The 20,477-nt window shown below is 46.3% G+C and overlaps 1 protein-coding gene across 1 annotated transcript; it reads right to left on the bottom strand.

The window, feature by feature from the left end:
* Window positions 1–4,247: 4,247 nt before the first annotated feature.
* On the bottom strand, window positions 4,248–10,918 carry LOC143430030 (uncharacterized). The gene is made up of 3 exons (XM_076905998.1): window positions 10,407–10,918; window positions 5,581–5,848; window positions 4,248–4,765 (listed from the first exon to the last, which is right to left on the bottom strand). The coding sequence occupies exons 1-3, from the start codon at window positions 10,745–10,747 to the stop codon at window positions 4,718–4,720; spliced, it is 657 nt and encodes a 218-aa protein (XP_076762113.1). The 5' UTR covers window positions 10,748–10,918; the 3' UTR covers window positions 4,248–4,717.
* Between the last annotated feature and the right edge of the window lie 9,559 nt (window positions 10,919–20,477).

Raw genomic sequence — 20,477 nt, 5'->3', positions numbered from 1 at the left:
TGAGGACAATCAGGAAGGGAAACGTGCATAAACGATTGTACTTAAGTTCTCAAGCATATTTGGAAAATCTTTGAGGGAATAAAGTACTTATTAAGTCGTATTTGTCCGAGGATATTCGCAGCTATGGATTCACCTTCTCTTCGAAGTTTCTTCTTTTAATTTTATACTTCTTTATCTAGTCAGCGTTAATCTAAAAGTGAATCAAATGTAATTGAATTGAAATGAATTTGCAAGTGATTACTCTGATCTACACGAAACCTTCTCATTCTATTTAAGTAGTATCATTAAGAAGTCCAACAATAAGAGTAATAAATCTCTCCATCACGAATCGTCTGATTCTACTAAAGTAGAAATCTTTATAAATATATATAAAAAATAAAAATGAATTAAATTTGTTATCCGCTTGATATTAATCTACAAATGAATGAAATGAATAAACACACGCGATACTTATTCTGTAGATAATTGAGGAATAATTGAGGAAGGACAACACGTGCGAACCTTCCAGTTCTACTCGCAGGTAGAACCTGGCCCCCTATTTAAAGCAAAAATAAAAACAGCTTTATTTTACGTTATCTAGCAAAAAAAAAAAGAGTGTATCTTTAATCATTCATTCGTCGCTTACAAATAATAGTCGCTTCTATTTACACGAAATCGATATTACACTGTCTACGTGGAAGCATCCAGCGGGACTAATACAATAGATCCGAAATCGAGGACTCGATCGAAAATCGGACGACGCTCGAGAGCTCGACTCGAGCCACGTATTCGCGCTCGTCTGCGGCACTTCGGGCCGAAAGTGCACTCGCACGAATAACCGCCGAGAGAGAGATGATGCCCCGTAGTGGGTTTGCTACTATCATCCAATTTACAAGCGAACCGTGTGCAGCGGTTAATGGCTGTCGGAATAATGGACAGCATGCAGGTAGCGATGGGTTCGAGGAGTTCTTCTCGATCTTTCGCACTCGCCTCTTCAGCCCTGTTCCGCTTTCGCGCGACCCTTCGACGCTTTGCAGCTAATTTATTTTCGTGCTTGAGGCGTGGCATCGCGTGTCTCGTACTTTTTGAATTGTTTTTATTTTTTTATTTGAACTTAGGTTATAGCATGTTCAATTTTTATTGCTCGACGAGGCAAATTTTCTTCTCTGAGAAATGTACAATTTGTGAATTTTATTTAGGTTGAATTGATGTTCCGGTTCTTCGAAGAAAAGTTAATTACTGACGACAATGTTGCGATCGCTGGAGCAGGTAGAAAGCGCCCCAATTTTTTTTCAGAGGTGTTCGCGTTTCTTCGGTAAAATGTTACAAGTTACAAGGAGTCATTAAGCCGTGTAGCGTGTTAACACGAACGGTTTCTAATTTTAGAAAAGTATCGCCCGTCACGAGATCGTTTAATAGGGATGGAACTCTGTTAGATCTTCGTACCGATCTAGCTTAGTTGTGCACAAGTAGCACATTCGACACGTTGCCACCAACGTGACCCGTTAATGGTTCAATCTGTCGCGAGATGGTCGAAAATGCATTCCAAGAAAACGCTCCATCGAGAATTGCACTGTCGGTCCTTAAAAGTTCGTGGAAACGCGAGCCCAAGCCTCAGCGTTCAACGAATACGTTCTTCCATCGAAAACAATTGCTTGAACCTAGCAAATTTTTCTTGTAAAAATTGCGATGAATATTTTAATAAAAAGTCAGAAAAAATTAGAAGAAATTCATTGAATTGTACTGTTAGTTCGACTTTGAAAATTCGCGAGTAGTCACAGAAATGTCGATGGACAGAATATCTGTTGGAATTGCCGTTTCTCGAACAATCGATCCCATCGCTACCTCTACAAACAGGTTACGCAAGAACCCGCCACGTGTCGCATACGGATCGCGATCTCCCCTGGTCAACGTGCAAGAACAGGAAGGAAGAACAACTCGCGAACAAGTAGCTATTCGATTGATATACTTAAATAAACCGTTTCTCGTTATAGAACGACACGTGGCGAGTGCACGAACCGTTAACAATGATAAATGAAAATGATTGGCAATGAGTACGAATGGCGAAGAAATGGTTGCTACTTACATATGCTCGTGAAATACGAATACTTGCTGGAAGAAGTACAGTGACTGGGGTGTTACACTAAAATCTCTGCACGCTCTATCGAAAATTGTGCGTTCGATGCACTTTGAAATCGAGAAGAGAACGACGTATCTCTTATCGATTTTTCGCGACAACGATGCAACGCTGATAAAAAATTGCAACTCGAACGATTTCTCGATCGCACCATTAATTTTCGATTCGCGCATCATTGTCGCGCGAGAGATTCGCATTAATTAGTGCACAATACCCTCATTATACTTCCTCCATTGGTCCGCCACTATGACGTTCCGTATACACTGGTAGTTTAGAAATAATGGCGGGCGAAATTGGCATACTCGAGTGTACAGGGTCGAGAGGTCAATTAAATAAATTAGCTAATAAAATTTAAAACCTAACGGCGAATTAGGAGTATCGTTAAACACATCTGGTGGTTCGTAACCCTCGATTATTATGCACCACTTGAGCGTGCCTCGAGTATCTCACTATACAGTACGAGGCAAAATTGAATGGTGTTAAACGGCACGGCTGCCGTTCTATCACTCTGGTATCCGCTTATTTACATCCACTAATTTATTCCCACCGTGCAAACAGCAATTGCACTTCCTTTCATCTCTCTATTCGCCGAGAAACGATCGAGATGTCTGTTTAAAAAAAAAAAAAAAAAAAAAAACAAAACGAAACACGGTAACCACGAATAAATATGATTGGAACACCTTAGAATCGTTCAATTTTGCCTCAAAATAGTTCGTGTCCCATGGGACACCCTCTATTCTACCCTGGCGGAATAGAAACCAACGCTGTCCAGGCAGAACAAAGCTGTATCACTCTCGCATACAAACTATGTACAACAGTTATTCACAGACGTTAAAAAAAAAAAAGAAAGAAGGTATTAGTTTCTTCGATTAGGACTATGGAAAGATTTCTGCGTGAACAGTAATGGCTAGAAAATCGACGCGAGTTTCGTGCAATTTTTTACTCCCTTTCTTTTTAGTACCAGAACTACCAACTTTGAATGTGTATCTAAGTCTACTACACGCAGATAACTGCTACTACAATTGACCACTGATTGTAAAAGAAATAATCTGATATTCGTTAACACTGTGGCGAATATGGTAGTTCTAGCGTTTAACCCTTTCAAGATGTACAAACGTCGTTTTAATTTTTTAAAAATTCCTTCAGATATTTTTCTAGAGTGTATTGTATTTCATAGTTTTCTTTTTAATTTGGAAAAGATTGGTCTCAAAAGGGTTAAGATAAAATTCCGACAGCCCTCTGGTTCTTCCATTTCCCACGCGGTTGCTCGACGCTTCTTACCGTCGTCCTTAGTGACTAGTTCGTTCAGCACTAATTTATAAAACGTAGAATTCCTTAGCTTTAATACTAGTGAGATCATTGTTCGACAAGGGAGCTGAAGGTCATCGGCAATCGAACGAAAAAAAAAAAAAGAAAAAAAAATGAAACGCGCTAATCTCTCGATGACACGTTCGCGTCGCGAAAAAAGAAAAGAAGAAAAAAAAAAATAAAACGATAAAATCGAACAAAAAATATATATACACACATGTACAACATACGTTTTACGTTAGACGTGTACCACGTTGGTATTAAGTCTTTCTCTAGGAGATCGCGCGACTTACGGCTCGGATCTTCTCTAGTCTCCCTGTTTTTTGGATCCAGCCGCGATCACTCGTGATCGATCGACAGATCTTAGTAATCGTTCAGCTCGCGAGCAGCGGTTCAGAGACAGGGCGTCGTTCTCGAAGCGCTGCGACGGTCCACGTACGAGAAATCCACGGAAATCGACGACTTTTACTTTCTCCCTTGTTTAAATAAAATAATTTTCACTCGCTCGATCGTGAAATCAGACGTTTCAAGGTCGATCGTTGCGCCGTGGATTCGAGGGGAGGACGATCGAACGACAATTTCCACCACGATCGTATAGACGAACCTAACTATTCAAGAACGTAACCTTAGCGGTACCAATATGGCGTCAGAAGCAGTAAGACCTACCACTTGTGCGTTCCATTCAAACCAATTTTACCACAAATCTATAATTTAATTTTCTACACACAGAAAGAATTATATTACTATTTTCTAAAATGATTCTTTAAAGATTGTAGTATGTATCTTTTTATATCTTTGAAGAGAGTTTCGTTTACTGCCTCTGACGCCATATTGGTTCCTCTAGCCTCAGCAGGCTGACGTCTGCAGAGCCAGAGCGTCCAGAATTGTCTACAAGATCATCGATTCTTCACTCGTCTCTAATCTCTTTTCTTCCGACTTGAAAAAAATACCTCGACCAATTATCACTGTTTTATTGGACTAGACATCTTACTGATTGCAAGCTCTCTATCGCCCGCTTCCATCCTCTCGGTTGAGCTTCGCATTTCTTCGTCCGCCGATTCCTTCTTCGTCGTATTTCCTTCGTTCTTGCTTCACTTGTTGCTCTCTTTCTTCGTTACGAATTTTCATCGCGTTTCCAGATCCCTCCTCGGGCCCTCATTCTATCGAGACTGCCTCGATATCGATATGGGTGATACGATCAGAGAAAGGGTAAAAGGAGAGGAACGAACGTCTACTCTCTGTTTCTACCTTTCGAGAGAATTCCGAGCCCTCGTTGGACGGCGCAGACGCGTTTCACGCTTCGTTTTTCAACGATCTGTTGGCCAGTGTTTTTTCTAACACCTGAAACATCCGTAAACGTAATTTCGTTAATGTAGCAGCGGTTCAGATAAAAATGGATCGACGTTAAATTTTTTTTAAATTGTTTCGCTTCTGTTGTACGAGACTGGCTTATGTAAAAATGATGGAGAAAAACTAAGTAATTTGAGCTATTAAACGCGCGATATTTATGTAAGCCGTAATTTCTGCTTTATGATTAATTCGATTTGCGGAACGTGATCGCGAGGAATATTTTAGAAAATATTAATTGCGTGACCAAGATAATGCTGCAATGTGCCGGAGAGACGTATGCAGCTGTGTGGACTCGCTTTTGCAATGCAAGCGCAATTAAGGCGCCCGATCAGCCTCCCTTATCATCTCTGTTTACTTATTATAGAATCTTTCTTTTATTTCTTTAATAGTACGACAAAAATAATTCAGCGATATTATGCCAATGTTTACGTTTAACGCTTGCTGTAAAACTGCTGATACTTCAAACAATACTTGCCTCAAGAAACACTCGAATTTTCCATCCGAGCAATTCGAAAAACTCCAATTTAATTAACACGCGATTACTCTACACAATTCAAAATTCCACTTTCAAAATTGCTTTCGCGTACTCTCGTCTTCTGAGTTTAATATCCGACAAATCTAATAAACGCAAACAAAAGCGAATCAGAAAATTTCTCAAGCACACGCCTCGTCAAATTTGCAAACCCTCGATAAGAGCACATCCTCGTATTACGATCAGATTCTTTTTTCACGATTCCTTTTCCATCGATCAGCTTGACGCGTAACAGCAATGTGCAACATTAGAATGTCGTAACGACGATAAATACCTTGCCAAGACGACGACGCCTCTGTCGTCGATGCTTGCAGCCGCAATGGCCGGCGCGGCGCTTCCTCAACGAGTTCCTCCCATCGCAGCCGCCGGCGTCGTCGTCACGGTCCGAGCTAGCTCCCTTCTTTCGTGCCCCCTTCGACCCGTGGAACCTGCACTTGGTCGTGCCGTAGACGATGTCCGACCTCGATCTCTTCTCCGACGACGACGAGGCTGCCGGCCTCGCGGACGGGTGCGGGTACTTTTTCCTCCAGACCGGGGTTTTTCTGCAAAATGCCGGAATAATGGCGAACAATGACGGTGTGCCCAACAAAGATCCCTTTCTTGATGAGATCCTCCCTTGCGTTAGTTAATAAACACGACAAAGCAGCATGCTCGACTGAGAATTAACATTTTCGTGCACTTCTTATGTTTCAAGAAGAGAGGTTTCTAGTTGTGAGATTGTTGAATAGTTAGTATCAGCGAATTCGCGTGCACGCGTTGAAGAGTCGTTCGCAACGGAAGGGTTGATTATGGTGAAATCGTGATTATTCAGATTTCTTTTTACTCTCTGGTGTTATAATTCGACGCGCTCGCGGCGCCCAATTAGAATGTAGTTAACGAGAAAGCAGAAATGATTAGGAGGCGAGTAATCAATGAATCGAGATCAGTCGGGCCGCCACAAGCCGCTCGTTACCGGGCTGCTGTAATTCGAAAAGCATTCACCGCGAAAGGTGTGATTATTCTCATTCATCGTTCGATAATTTTTGTTTTCTTTTTCTTCTTCTTGTGGCGTTCCCGGTTGCAACACTCGATCATCTCCGCAATCAATTTCTGCGGCGGCCATTCACGGCGAGATTGTTGCAATTCATAATGCACGTGTCAGAAAATGAGAGGAGCATCGTTAGCGTGCCGACTGAAGAAAATTCTTAATTACAATAATTGATGATCCCTGTTGGATCCCACAAGAGCCGCTAACGAAACCCATTGGCACAAAACGGAATAAAAATGCGACCGTGCAGTGTTGCAAGAAGAACGGGTCGCTTGACGACGTCTGAAATGATGAACCTCGAAAAGAAGCTTCTTTGCGGGGGGGAAAAAAGACAGGCGAAAGACCAAATCGAGGAGAAACGGAGCGGAGACCTGCGGTAAATTAATTGACGGCGATAACGAATAGAGAAAGAAATTGAATTGCGGCTGATATAAATTAGAGGCGAACATAGAAGGTTAACAACCACCAGATAACGAATTATGCTAAAGAGACATGTAGCGATCGGTTGAGCAATGGGAATAAAACAGTTGAAAATTGTAACGTAACGTGTTTTGTAACGGCTTGTAATGTTCAGATAACTATTAAGTACAATTATTAATACAGGCTGGCAAGTAAATATACTACCAGTTATGAAAGAGGTTTTTATTCGATCACAGAGGTTGACACATATTGATATAATTCCTGTACTAATCACGCATTTTATTTCTGTCACTTTATATAGCGTCCAACTTTTCGACTCTTTTTTTCCCAGCGCGTTCAACATCCCTCTTATCTTATTTACGCCCTAAACATTCTCGTTTCGTTCAACTTTCGTGCTTTCCTCGATTTGCAATAAGGACGTCTATTTTTTAAAGCACGAATCACAATGATTTATTGATTTGCAACAATGTTGTTTACAATAAGACAGTTACTCTGGCGAATAGTCGTGCAACAAATATTTCAACCCTATTTTATTGCGCGAACATAACCGAGCCAACTCTGTTCTTGTTAAGAGAAAAAAAAGAAGATCGACGAGTTAAATGGAGAATTCAGATACGATAAAATGAAAGTAAATATACACGTTACTGTCCAGACATTACTCCACTTTCTCAACAACTATCGTTACATCCTCGACAAAGTCCTCTACCCTTAACTCAACATCGCATCCTCTTCAGAGCATCCTTACAACCCTCGAACGCGACATTAGATTCACAGCCGACATCCTGTCAAACGCGATCACAACTGTCAATCCCAAAAACCATGCTCGACGACGTTGCAAACCCGCCACGATGCAAATGAGACCAGCGACGACAGTCCGTCAACCCCTAGCCATGCAACAATAATCGTGAGAAGAGAAAGAGCCGCGAAACGAAGCTAGATAACCACGATAAGGGGAAGCCAGTGCACGGGACCATCGAATTTGATCACGTGAAACAACAGACACACCACTCGGATGCTGGGTTTTCACGTGTATCTGCGTGTGGCCGCCGTCGCGTAAACAAGCGGCGCGAAATCGGTAGATCGACGGTTCCACGCGTGGCGCTGGCTGTCCCAGACGCGATGGGGAGGAAGGCGAGGAGGCATTGCTTCGCGGCGGGGAACGAGAAAGGAGGACGGCCGCGTTGAAAAAACGCTGGACACGTCGGCGACGAAAGAGAGATAGCGGGCAGTCCGTCGTCGTAGCACTTCGGACTAACCTTCCTGCTGAGGCCAATCCACGCAACCGTGAACTTTAGGAAAAGCGACAGAGATTATCGTGGTCGCGGCTGATAATGGCCGCTCGTACGGCCTCCGCTGCCCGTCTTTCTCCGTCTCGTTCGATACGTCGTTTACTCGCGGCGACAATTCAGCCAACCCGGTTAATAACCAGAGCCTCGACGAGCCACCTACTATCAGCGTGGTAAAGTCCACGAAGATGAGCTTCTATCGTGGAGAACGAAAGAATAACAAACCGATTCGAAGCGATCGAGCTACGAAAAGGTGCTCCTGCTCGTCCTGATCGAGTTGTGGATCAGAATTGACAAGGGTGCGCCTCTGTTTGGTGCCGTGGGTGCCAGAGTCTGACTGTCGATGCTCAATTGCCACGCGGATGCAACAGCGAGGCATTGAACGACCGATTCCACCAGCGTTCAGTGGTAGCCTGAATAGCTATTGGATGCCACAAGTGCTGCGCGATCTATTGATCTTCCTGTTGTGCAGTTTCAATGATTCTGACGTTCTTAATTGGACGTGGGGATAGAACGATCAGGAACTGGTATTTCGATGACGTGGGACGCTTGGCTTTTTAAATGTCTAATAATAGTCTGAGTTAGCTCGTACTACTGTTGTGGGCGCTGGCAGTTTATTGATCTTCCTACCTATTATGAACTCTGATGGGAGTCTATTGTCGTTAATTCGATGTGGGGACGCAAAGGTGAGGAATTAGGATGATTAGCCTCGCGAATGTCTGGTAATAGCCTAAACTGGTTCGTGGCTAATGGGCGCTGCGGGTGCTGTCGGTTTCTTGATCCTCGCCTCGCTGTTCGAGCCCTTGAGACGGATTAGGGATCGAAGGATAAGGATTCGAATGACGTGGCGATGATTTCGCAAGCTTTTAATAGCCATCCGAGTCGACGGTGAAAGGATCGTCGGGTTCAGATTAGATGCTATCTCGATCGAGATTTCGAGAGGAAGGCTAAGTGCCTCGAGAGAGAGAGAGAGAGAGAACTGGATCAAGGTGATCCGGTTCTGCTCCTTTTTTCAGATCGATTTGACGTTTACGAGATAGGGACCGATCGGACGATTCGACGTTAGGAAAAATCTGCTCGCGACGATCTTCGATGCGCGAGAAGTACGTCAGATTTGATGCTGCTTGTTTACGAAGCCGATTAGAGCGCGCACACAAACGCGATAGTTATCGCGTACTTTCTAACTTTTCTCCGCGCTACGATCAGAAAGCAGACGTTGACGAGGCAACGTTAAATATCCAAAGTCTACTTTTTCATTCAGTTCGACGGTGGAACGAATGAAATAATGGAATTGCGCTTTCTCTGTCGAGCGTAATAATTGGACGGAATCGATCGACGATCGCTGGTGGGTTGAACGCAAGCGTAAGTAACGCGCGAATAAGTAGAGGCGGTAAACAACAGTAGAAACGGAGTCGCGAACGCGGGCTACGAATGTGGAGCATCCGAGTAGCCAGCGGAAAATTAATCTCGCGGCTGATAATTCAAAGGCAGGCCGAAATCAGTGGAAAAAACCACGAGGCGAAGGTGAAGGTTGTTGCAAAAAAACTCTTTGCATAATTGAATATTCAGCCGTCTGATAAAAACGGGCCAATTTAACAGTTAAATCGCCACGATTACACGAAGCCGATGATTACCGAGACGAGTCGAGGCAGAGAAGAAACTGATCGGGCATGCTGAATGTTAAACACCACCGCGATGATTGATCGTCAAGGCCCGCGGTTCTCACTAATGGGAAGATTAAAAGAGTCTGAGGTAAGCGACCATAATCGACCAGCTGGAATGACGTTGACCCCTAAATTCTACGTGAAACTAGACCCGACAAAAGCGCACGGATTCATGAACGCCTCGTGAAGATAAGTGGATTCAAATGAAGTAACCGATAGCCTAATCAGTCGGCTGCCCCTAACGATCACTTCCTCCTAAACCGCCATGAAGAACCTAGCCGGACCGTAGTCGAAATCCGATCGACTGCCAGAACCAACCACCGACGATTAATCACAAGTTACTAGCCCGACATCACTTCCTCGGTAACCACTAATAAATACAGAAGGAAGACCTAACTAAACACAAACAGGAAACGCAGACCCCACCACTGGTAGTACGATAGCCTTCGAACGAAGAGCAGGAAGCGTCTCAAGGATAAGTCACTCGCAGACTTTCGCAACACTACCCAAACGCGGACCAACGATCGAAGGACTCACCTGGGAACCGCCTGTTGCTCGCTGAGCGAAACCCACCCCCGCTCGAAACTCTCACGCAAGCAGTGCAACGACGAGCATAGAGACTAGCAGGTGTTCGCCAAAATGGATGCGGGTGGTTGCGAAAAATACGAAAAGAAAAAAAAAGAAGAAACTAACATCCACTCACACGGCGTCCGCGGGGTTGTTCGTCTCCGGCATGCAGTACTGTTGCAGCTGCGTGTAGGTGCACTGGTGGTAGCAGCACTCCTCGGTGAGCCCAGGGCCCACGGAATCCTGGGCGTCGTCCTCGCCGCTGTACGAGAACGGCTCGTTGTACCCGCGGTCCTTGCACGCGAGCTGGAGGGCGTCGCTCAGGTTCGTCGAGCACAGCCTGAGCAGGGCCCTCTTGTAGGGTATGCCGTTGACGGTGTCGAGCAACGTGAGCAACACCAGGCCCACCAGGACCATCGTCCTCGCTCTGCTTCGCTTGGACATGGTGGTGTCCGACGCGCGGTCGCTTCGTGACATCCTGGACCGACTGCGATTCCGTTCTATGCGTTGCGTTTCGTTTCAGTGAGACTGTTCAAGTGTGTGCATTGGGTTCGACGCGGCTGACGTCGTGTTCTCCAATTCTCGACTCGAGGATCACGGTCGACTCGCGATCCGTCGCATTCTCCGGCAACTACGGCACGTGTACCCGATCTTTCTCACTTCTGAGCCGTCAACGAAACTCCTGGACGACGTTTCTCTCAAGTATCAACCCTTGCTGGAGGGTCGCGTTTCGATCGCTCTGTCGGAGGACCCGTTCGAGAAATGGTCCCAGGTGTTCGAATCGAGTCACAGCTTTCTCGCGATGATACAGCGGATCGATTTTAACCAGGTGAACGGTTCTGTACGCGCACTGTGCCGAGGATCGAGGCGTGCGTAACGTGGCCGCCGTTCGTCGACGACGACGAGGGTAGCGCGGTTCTCTCTGGTTTTCTGAAGACGAGACCTCCGCTGGGACCGAGTTCCTCGGTGCCACTGGTACCGGCTCGCCTCGCCACGCGGTTCTTGTTCCAGATTTCACGGATTAGAGGAGAGGAACGATAAGGAGGCGCACGTTGGAGAGGGGGGCACGGATCGTCGGAGGAGTAGGTGGCGGAGCGTCGTTCTCGCGTTGCGAGAAGGGGGAGAGGTCATGCGGGCCTGCTGGTGGTACACGGCCTCGTGTGCGCTCCGCAGCAGATCGAGAGTAGGGGTCGTTCGAGCGAGATCGCCCGACCTCTGCCTCGTTCGCTCGATACGGAAGAACTGGGCTAGCCAACCCTGGCTGGACGTTGCCTGTCACTCATTTAGGGGGGCCCATAGGGACGCCATCGATCTGTTCATCCGTCGAACAGGAGTGGAGCAAAGAATTGGTGCTCTACAACCAAGTTACCGTTAATAGTAACACCACAGTGCTTTTCGTCGACCAGATTGCTCCATGGTTCGTGTCGCTGTATATTCTACAGTGGGACGCGGTCTGGTCTTAGAGGGTTGCAAGAGGCAGTGATTTAAACTGTGCCAATCTGTCGGATCGGTAGAAGACAACGAGGGTGGCGATTTGGGTAGTCGTTTCTCGATCAAAGACACGACTCGTTCAGGAAATACGATAAATTGTATTTTCGAGGAGATAGACACCAGGCAGAAGCCAGGGGACCCTCGACCGACCTCCTACCCTCGTTTCTTTCCGACGATCGGACCAATTCCGATAATCGTTCAGCCACAGAGAGATCGTTCGCCGTTTCTATTCATAGAGGAGCCTCGTCTGGGGGGGTGCACGAAACGGCCGGCCAGATAGCGACCGATGGTTTCCACTCGCGATTTAAAAGATGACAAACGCGGCCTCTAACGCGGTCTCTTCCGTTGAACTTTGATTAGGCCAACGCTACGCGAGTAGATTCGCGTGTAACTCTCTTTCTCTTTCTGCGGTCGATTTTGTTATACGGAAACGTTTCGCTGTTGCGGCTGATACAGTTCTCTCTCTCTCTCTCTCTCTCTCCATTTTGTTTTTTTTCGTCTTCTGGGCTTGTAGAATAATGCAGAAACGAGACCAGGGCTGTAGATGGTGTTGGTTTACGGGTCGTCAGCATCCGTATCGATTTTCCCCGCGAGTGTAATCGAAACGCGTCCAGATCTGTCCCGTTTGGGCAAGGAAACGGGTGGTTGTCGGATTTTAGACTGGTCCGTCGACCGTGAAAGACGAGACACGCGTTGGTCACAGAGTCAACCGATTCCCAATGAATTTTGCTCCCGATTTCTTTCACCGCTCTTCTTTTCGTTACTTTTATAGACACCTCTCGTATGGTTACGCAAATGGACGGTATTTATAGACTCGTGTAACGGGTTTCATGAGCCCGCAATATTGATACTACGTTCGTCGCATTATACAGTGACTGGTATATTAGACAAGGATACTCTGAACAGTACGGACCACCGGTTTTTACACCCAGTGTCACATGGACACCGTCCCTATTGTTCATTTCCTCATTCTTTAACAGAGAGAGAGAGAGAGGAACGTAGAAAGACACGCCTGACTTTACTGGTCTCTCAATATACTTAAAAAATTCTACTCGATGAACAGAATTGAAATTCTGCGCGAAAAACGATTCTCGACTCCAGTCGTACAATTTCCAAACTCTGACGTACGTGTGTATCGTGTTGCTTCCAAGTATTCCAGCTTGCGACGCAAATATGCGACTCGCCACGGATTCCAAAACGTGTGCACGCGCGGTTGAACACTTCCGCCAGGTATCAGTTATCAGGGGCCGTGGACGTCAAACGCTTCGCACGACGAAGGGTCGCGAAACGCGTCAGATAGTTGAACGCACGTGACGCGAGCGATACCTCGTTCGCACGATCCCAATTTAACCCCCGCGCGAGTCGACGTCCACGAACGCGGTCTGGACCACGCGTGCAGAATGCGATCTCGCTGTTTACCAGTGGAAATAATCAATTTCGAGCGGATACTGCGCGACGCTGTCGCTCGTTGGACGCGATCGTTAATTTCGTTGGCGCGCGATGAAAACCCGATGGAATCCACGGATTTTCTCGCGGTCGCGCCGCCAAGGACGATCGCGACACGCGCGAGTTGGCATAAACGATCGGATTGATTCATTGTTCCGCGGGACCGACAGGTGGGGACGTAATTCTCGCCAATTCATCGACGCGCGGGACATTCCTTGTTATCGTGGCGTTTATCGCGCGAGACCGATGAGCGATCACGGGGTAATTGACTGGAGCGCTCGTGCAGCGATTCGCGTGGATGAAACGTGCCTTTTCCACGGGATTCCAGTCGATAATGGACGGTTAATTAACCGAGGGATATCCATGGCTTCTAAATTATTCTCTCCTTTTGCTTTTGGATGATCCGTTTGACGAAAATTCTCTTCAACGGCAGACTTTAACGATTTTTGAATACTAAAAGAGTTAAATTTCATACAGAGACTATGGAACGTGAGAATTTGTAGTAATTTAAAGAGGGGAGGTTTCAATGGCGCGTTCAAAGGGTGGTCACCCTTTCGAGTAGTGATGGAATATTTTGAACGAGCGAATCTTCAAAATTGACGCAGATAACTTGTTTGGCGTTATAGATTGATATAATCTCCGCGACTTTTTTACTTCTCTCAGAACCATCTGCTCGGCAGACACTTGCTATATCAGTGATAAGTATTTTTATTGGGATTGCTATATTTGCCTTAATATCTAGCAGTAATTAAAAATAATGGAATCACTTGCGATAGCGAGTCAATTGTAATTATTAATATTTCGACTGCGAGAAATCTCCACCGAAAGATGTTTAATTGAAAATCCTTCTCAGTGCTATAAATTGTATTCTGAACGGAAAAAAAAACAATTAAACATTCCACTGATCCTCGATCACAACGATCTTTCAACCAAACGTTCAACCAATCGCGATAACTCACCCCAATCGCTGTATACTCCTCCACAGCTCTATCTCGAACGTCCTTCCTCCCTAAAACCGGCAGTCAATCAGCAAGAGCGTGCTCCTATTCAAAAAAATCGCCTCGAAGCCGGAGAAAGCGCGTAACGCGTACGCTTATCGCGGCTCTTATTATAGCTATCGTCTCCTATAAATAATCGTGGTGGTTATTCAACGCGCAGGAGGAAACTGGCCGGGTTAGAGCGCGCGAAACGAGTTGCTATAATCGCGGGAGTCGTGGCGGATCCGCGTGGTTATCTGCCGCCACCGCCGCTCCTCGAGGACCCAGCGGCCGCTTTTTCGACTCTGGTCCCCAGCCAGTGACCGCGTAATTGCCAGCCGCGTGCTCCGCGGCCTTTATTTTTAGCCGTCACTGTGTTATCGCCGCGCACGGCAATCAAATGTGTCGCGATTACGGGGTTATTGTTATTTTGCGACGAACTGCAAGGAAACGGAGTGCGCGAGACGATCTCTGGGTACCGATCGCGGGATCGCGGCCGCGTTGGAGGCGTTCCGCGTGCGACGCGGTGGAACAAACGTGGTGTCGAGAGAAACGAAGATCGGGAAAAAGTTTCGAGTCGCGGTTAAAATAAACACGCGGAGGAAAACAGGCTTTATATAGCGCGGAGTGCGACAAGTAAACGAAGATTGCGCGCAAAAAATAGCTCGACTCTTCCTCGGTGGCACGTCGCAACGAATTTCACAACATCGTGCACGATTAACAACCAAGGATTATATAAAAGGGAATCTAACTATGTCAAAACAAAACTTTATAACATCGCTAATAAATGGCGATTATGTAAGGGAGTGACTTAACCGTCATACATCATCGTGTGCATAATACAATGACTGCATAACATCGCGTACGACGAGTATAAATAACCGCTGTACGAAAGAGGAGAAATTTCAGAGGAAACGTTAAACTACATTCGATTATCTCTCGATAGAAGTACATTTCGAAACCGCCCTCCTTCTTCCAACATACGAAACTAATTATCCAATCTTTTTCATACAAACATTTACAATAGAGCTTCGTTTATCAAAATAACACATTACATAACTAGACGGTGTTATAATCGCTATCAACGATTTTTTATACCGAAATGATCGACAGTAGATGAAGAAATTCAAGTCAGACAGCAGTTCACTCAACCAGGATCCCACTGAACAATCTAATCGCGATAAATAAAATTGAAAGAAAGGAAGCTCTGAAAGGGAAGCTTCCAAGGATCCGCAAAGCGATCGAAATCATCGTCGACCAGTTCAAAGCAAACTGCAGAAAGCAGCGCGATCGATCGCGTTAGACTTCGCCCAATCTCTATCTGTCCTCAGGAGTCTGGGTTAAGTTCGAGATCCATGCGGTTGGTATCGTAAACCGTCGATCACCCTGGCTATCTCTGCTTGCCCGCTCGATTTTTCCGCCAGATGAGTTGGATCAGATGAGTTGCGGAAACGCGGCCGTGCAGCTGTACCGAATCTGGGCTCGGTTCGGGCCACGTATCAGCCGTACGAACTGAACTTTGAAATCGGGTCTGAATGGCTCGCGGGGGGCGATAAAGACGTCTGCCGGGATCAGCGAATGCTGCACAGCTAGAATCGATCGAACGAGGACGAACGATAGCAGAGAGAAGCATCGCCACGACGCGTTCACGCGCGGGTAAATTGCGTCCATCGCGCGGAATTTCGGGCTGACCACGCGTCTGGTTGTACCACTGAAATTGCCGCGACACGCGGACTCGCGTACATCTGCCAGGAATTCGCAATGGATTTTTGATTTGTGGGTTCACTCGTCGCGTCGTCGCCATCTGCGATCAGATTCGAAGCTTCTTTGGCGTGTCGCCAAAGGTGACAATTCGATCAAGTGTGCAATGAACAGGTAAAAGCGGGTCGAGAGAGGCGAGCGGAGATAAAACTGAGAGTTTGGATTCTTGCTGGGATTGTTTGGTTTCAACGATAGTGCCTCTCGCGATGGAAGGAAATACTATACACGGTGATACGATGTGAAGGTTGAAAGAGAATGATAGATTGTGGTGTTGGCGTTCCATGGATTGTCTAGCCAGTTTGATTGAATAGACGATTATTGTGGTAAATAGTGTGCAGATAACGAAACGCTTTCTTGTTCGTGTTGTAGACCGGATAGACTTTGATTTGGAGATGCCTCTTGTGCTGCTTATCGACATTGGGTTATTAAACTTATCCGATTTCAATTCTCTCGACGAGCAATTCTAACGTTATGCAGTTCAGAAGTTCTCGATGTTCGCTGGAGTGTTGTATCAATCCTCCATTCGATTCTTGCATCTCTCGAAGGAGTCACGCGATCGTCGTCCCGTGCATTCTGCACTGCGGTTCGCTCAGCCTTGCTCCAGAGAATGGCGGTGGAAGTATCGGCGGAAAATGGGACGCGACACGATTGGAAGAATTGTAAACAAGTACAAGGTTCGCGGAACAATAATCCAGATGTATGGGTACACCGAAACTTCCTCATGGTTTGGCCTAGTTTCCAATAATCGCGACGTTTGTTTACCGCCGATCGAAATATCCTGTTCTCCGTGATGTGCTTTCGATAAAAACTTGCCACGATACACATTGCTACAACTAATTAGTCGGTCTTCTCGGATTATCGAGACGTATCTCGAGAACCAGCTGTTAAGAGATAAAACGCGAGGCGAGAGAAGGCGTAGAAAAATTCGAAATTCCGAAAGGATGCGTAAAATGAAGCGAGACGAGAGATACGAACGGGCGACGAGGGGCAACTCGAGCCACGTTGCAATAATATATCACTTCTTTATTTAGGAGGGCAACCGCGGTGAACCGTAGCGAGCGTCTAACACGCGGCATTTACGATAGGCCAGACTCAACAGGTTAATAGTAGGGTTTACACTAATCGAATGGAACGGAACTCGAGCGGACCGAGTGCGGAATGATTGGCGAAAATAATTCAGCTTAGTGATCTAATTCACCTATTGCCTCGATTCGGTCCTGGTTAAATGATCAGACATGATTGCGCCTCTGGCTGAACCGTAATTCGCATAATTGTCAATTACCCCAACGGATAATTTACAAGCTGTTCGATAAGAATATCGAACGCCATCCCTCGAGTATTTCGCGTGCAAAATAATTGCTGGTTAATCGCCTGTTCAAAAAAAAAAAAAAAAAATTGCGAATCATTCGACGAGGAGCGCACAGATTTCTAAGAATGCTTGGAAAGTAAAATGTGAACATTTGAATGCATGTATGGATCGTTTCGACGAATTAATCGGCTGACACATCGGGACTGCGATATGTCATCGAGTTAGGAGCACGTATTAACCTAATGCGCGACTATTATATAAGTAACTCTGTCTAATTCAACCGATCGTTAATTTTAATGCACGCAGGAATAATGGAATAATGTTCTGCTTGACACTAGGCCAGATTGCAATTGCCCGACGTCGTTCGCCTCCAGTCGATGAATCTAAGAACAAGTGGCCCCGTCTCGTTTGCATTTCGACCGTAAATCATTCGACCACTCGTTAACCCCTCGCGTCGCGGGTTTATTGGTTCCACGGTTTATTGGCACCGGCCCGTCTGCGGCCAGTGTCCTCGTCATTTTCGGTTCTTGGTCCCGATCTCGCATTCGCAAGAGCAGAACTTTCATTTACACTTCTTCGAATTCAATATAGAAACCAATAAAAATTCTGTATTTCACCAAGAAATTTCCTTGATCATATTCGCAAAAGCCCAAACTTCAAACCAAAACGAGAATCCCCCCAGTTTCGAGAGTAAAAATGGCGAAAAAAGAGTAACGAAACGTGAGACGCAAGTGCAAGAGCCGGGGCTCACGCGCAATCTGCAGTTCGATTGGTAAACGCTGTTCAACTGCACGCGACCAAATTGGCTCGACGATCTAAGCTTCCTGAATTGAATCTGCCCGAGCTAGGCGGGGAGGGCGAGCGGGGAGTAAAGGGGTGGGCGTGCGTTATAGAGAAACGGCGGCACACGTGGAAGAAGTAGGTCTCCGTTCGTCGAGGATCATCCTAATCTGTGTTACCCGTACTTACCTCATTGTCGTTGACTGATCATGCACCTTGTTCATGCACATCCCCCTCACGGTGTGCAAGAGGCATCAGTGCACGCGGCCTGACCTCTGCTGGTGCTCGCGTCGCTCGACTCCGCGTGGCTGCCTCTTCCGAACGATCGACGATGCACGCCGTTGCCGTGATTACTTGTAATAATTGCCAGACACGCGAATCGACTGACAAAAATTCGGCCAGCGACAGGACCCCGACTTTCTCTTATTTCATCAGGTTCTTCGAACCACCCCGGTCGCGGGACCCCATTCACCTTAATGGCTGCCTTAATGGACGTCTGATTTGTGGTCCGGAGAATTCGACGATCGCCGCCTTTTTTGTTTTATTGACTTGGTCTCGAGTGAGAATTGGTCCATTTCCAGACTGAGGTGCTGTCTTATCATTTTTAGGGGGATGATGAAGTACTCGATCAGTTGCACTGTCCACTCTCTATTTCTTTGGATAATAAATAGTGCAATGGTTACTTACGAACGAACCTATCTGAAATTCTAATCGTGGAATCATTGTTAAATTTAAATTTCATTTGCCCACGATCTACCAGACACAGTAAGCAGAAATGAAATGCCAGTGCTGAATAAGAACGAAAGTAACGCGCAGCAGAAGCGTATAAACACGGATAATAAGTACTCGATATATATTATAGGTGTTACTCATCAGCTGTTTACTGAATTTCGTAAATAGTCTCGCTCTCTGTTCAACAGCGACCGCGCACGATCGGGGATTCCCTGACAAAGGACGGATGCAAATTGGCTAGGGGGAGTGTGGCGCGGGTACGCGCTCAAGACGAGTATAAAAATACAATTATAGATGCAATCTGCGGAGACGGTTGTTTTGCTGATTAAACGGCTGGCGAGGTCCAAGTTCAGACGCCACGATCGACCTGGCTATGCGTCGACGGAGCTGACTGGTGTCGACGACACCCTTATCGTGATACCGGCCAGAAAACATCCACTTTGCACAGGCGATCGAGCCACGAGCGACTCTGTTGGTAAACGACGACGTCGTTTACGTGGACCTATTTACCTGGCGTTTCCACTAACAGCTGACACCCGTTTACATCGTGATCGGAGGACAGAATCGAGCGCGAATGCTTAATCAACCACAGAGTCGACTCAAATTAACTCTGAAGATTGCAATCGTTTAAGCCTCTCAGCTTGAGTCACGAAAAGAGGGTAAGAGATTAATTTTCTCGAAGGCAATATATATGTTAATAAAGAATGCGCGTTTCACGCGAAATCGTTATTGCTTCTACGTAATGCTACCCTCGGCGACAACCGCTTCGTGGCCACCCAAGCCTTAAGCAGAATAAGATAACAGATACCAGACGGTCCGCATAAAATTCAATTCCCCCCCTAATTACCATCATTAGCCGCGCTCGTGTAAACACACCGCGAGCTGAATCCGACCAGCGCCGCGGCGGGCAAATATCGGTTACACAATTGCCGTAACCGGTTCGTGGGTAACACACCCTGAACGCCCGCTACGAAGGGATACGCGCGTCCCACGTGCAATTACACGCGCGTTATGCAATTTCACGCGAATCTCCCGAGCGGAAACGAAACGCATCAATGGAGCGAGAGTCTCTCCCTTCAATGATCCCACGTGCGCCTCTTAAATCGAAGAAACATTACACGGCCCAGGGTCAGAGTCGTTACGAACATTCCATAAAACTCTGATCCATACCCGAGCAAAAACTTCCTGCTCAGTCGTCAAGAGATTAAAAAACGATCTCGAAGAACCAGCGTAGATCGCGAATCGAAGAAACGTTGGAAGACGCGAAACGTAAAATGATCTAAAAAATTTCATAAAACTTGTCGATCCTCGTCGTAATAGTCCAGCAACCACCCCTAAGATAAACGCGTATACACCACGCGTCGAAGAGCGCACGGCGCAGACGCAGATGATCGCGAAACCCGATCTCTACTCGGTCGTCAGAAGATTAAAAAACGATCTCGAAGAACCAGCGTACGTCACGAATCGAAAAAACATTGGAAGACGCGAGAAGTAAAATGATCTAAAAAATTTCATAAAACCTGTCGATCCTCGTCGCGATACTCGAGCAACCACCCCTAAGATAAACGCGCATACACCACGCGTCGAAGTGCGCACGGCGCAGACGCAGACGATCGCGAAACCCCATCGAATCCCTCGTCAGACACGTCCATCGAGCAAGACTCTTCCTGCTTTATCTCAGTCGACGCCTTTTTCCGCGGCGTTCGACACA

The sequence above is a fragment of the Xylocopa sonorina genome, chromosome 12 (assembly GCF_050948175.1).
Source record: "Xylocopa sonorina isolate GNS202 chromosome 12, iyXylSono1_principal, whole genome shotgun sequence".
NCBI lineage: Eukaryota > Metazoa > Arthropoda > Insecta > Hymenoptera > Apidae > Xylocopa > Xylocopa sonorina.
This window is presented reverse-complemented; position numbering and strand designations above follow the sequence as displayed.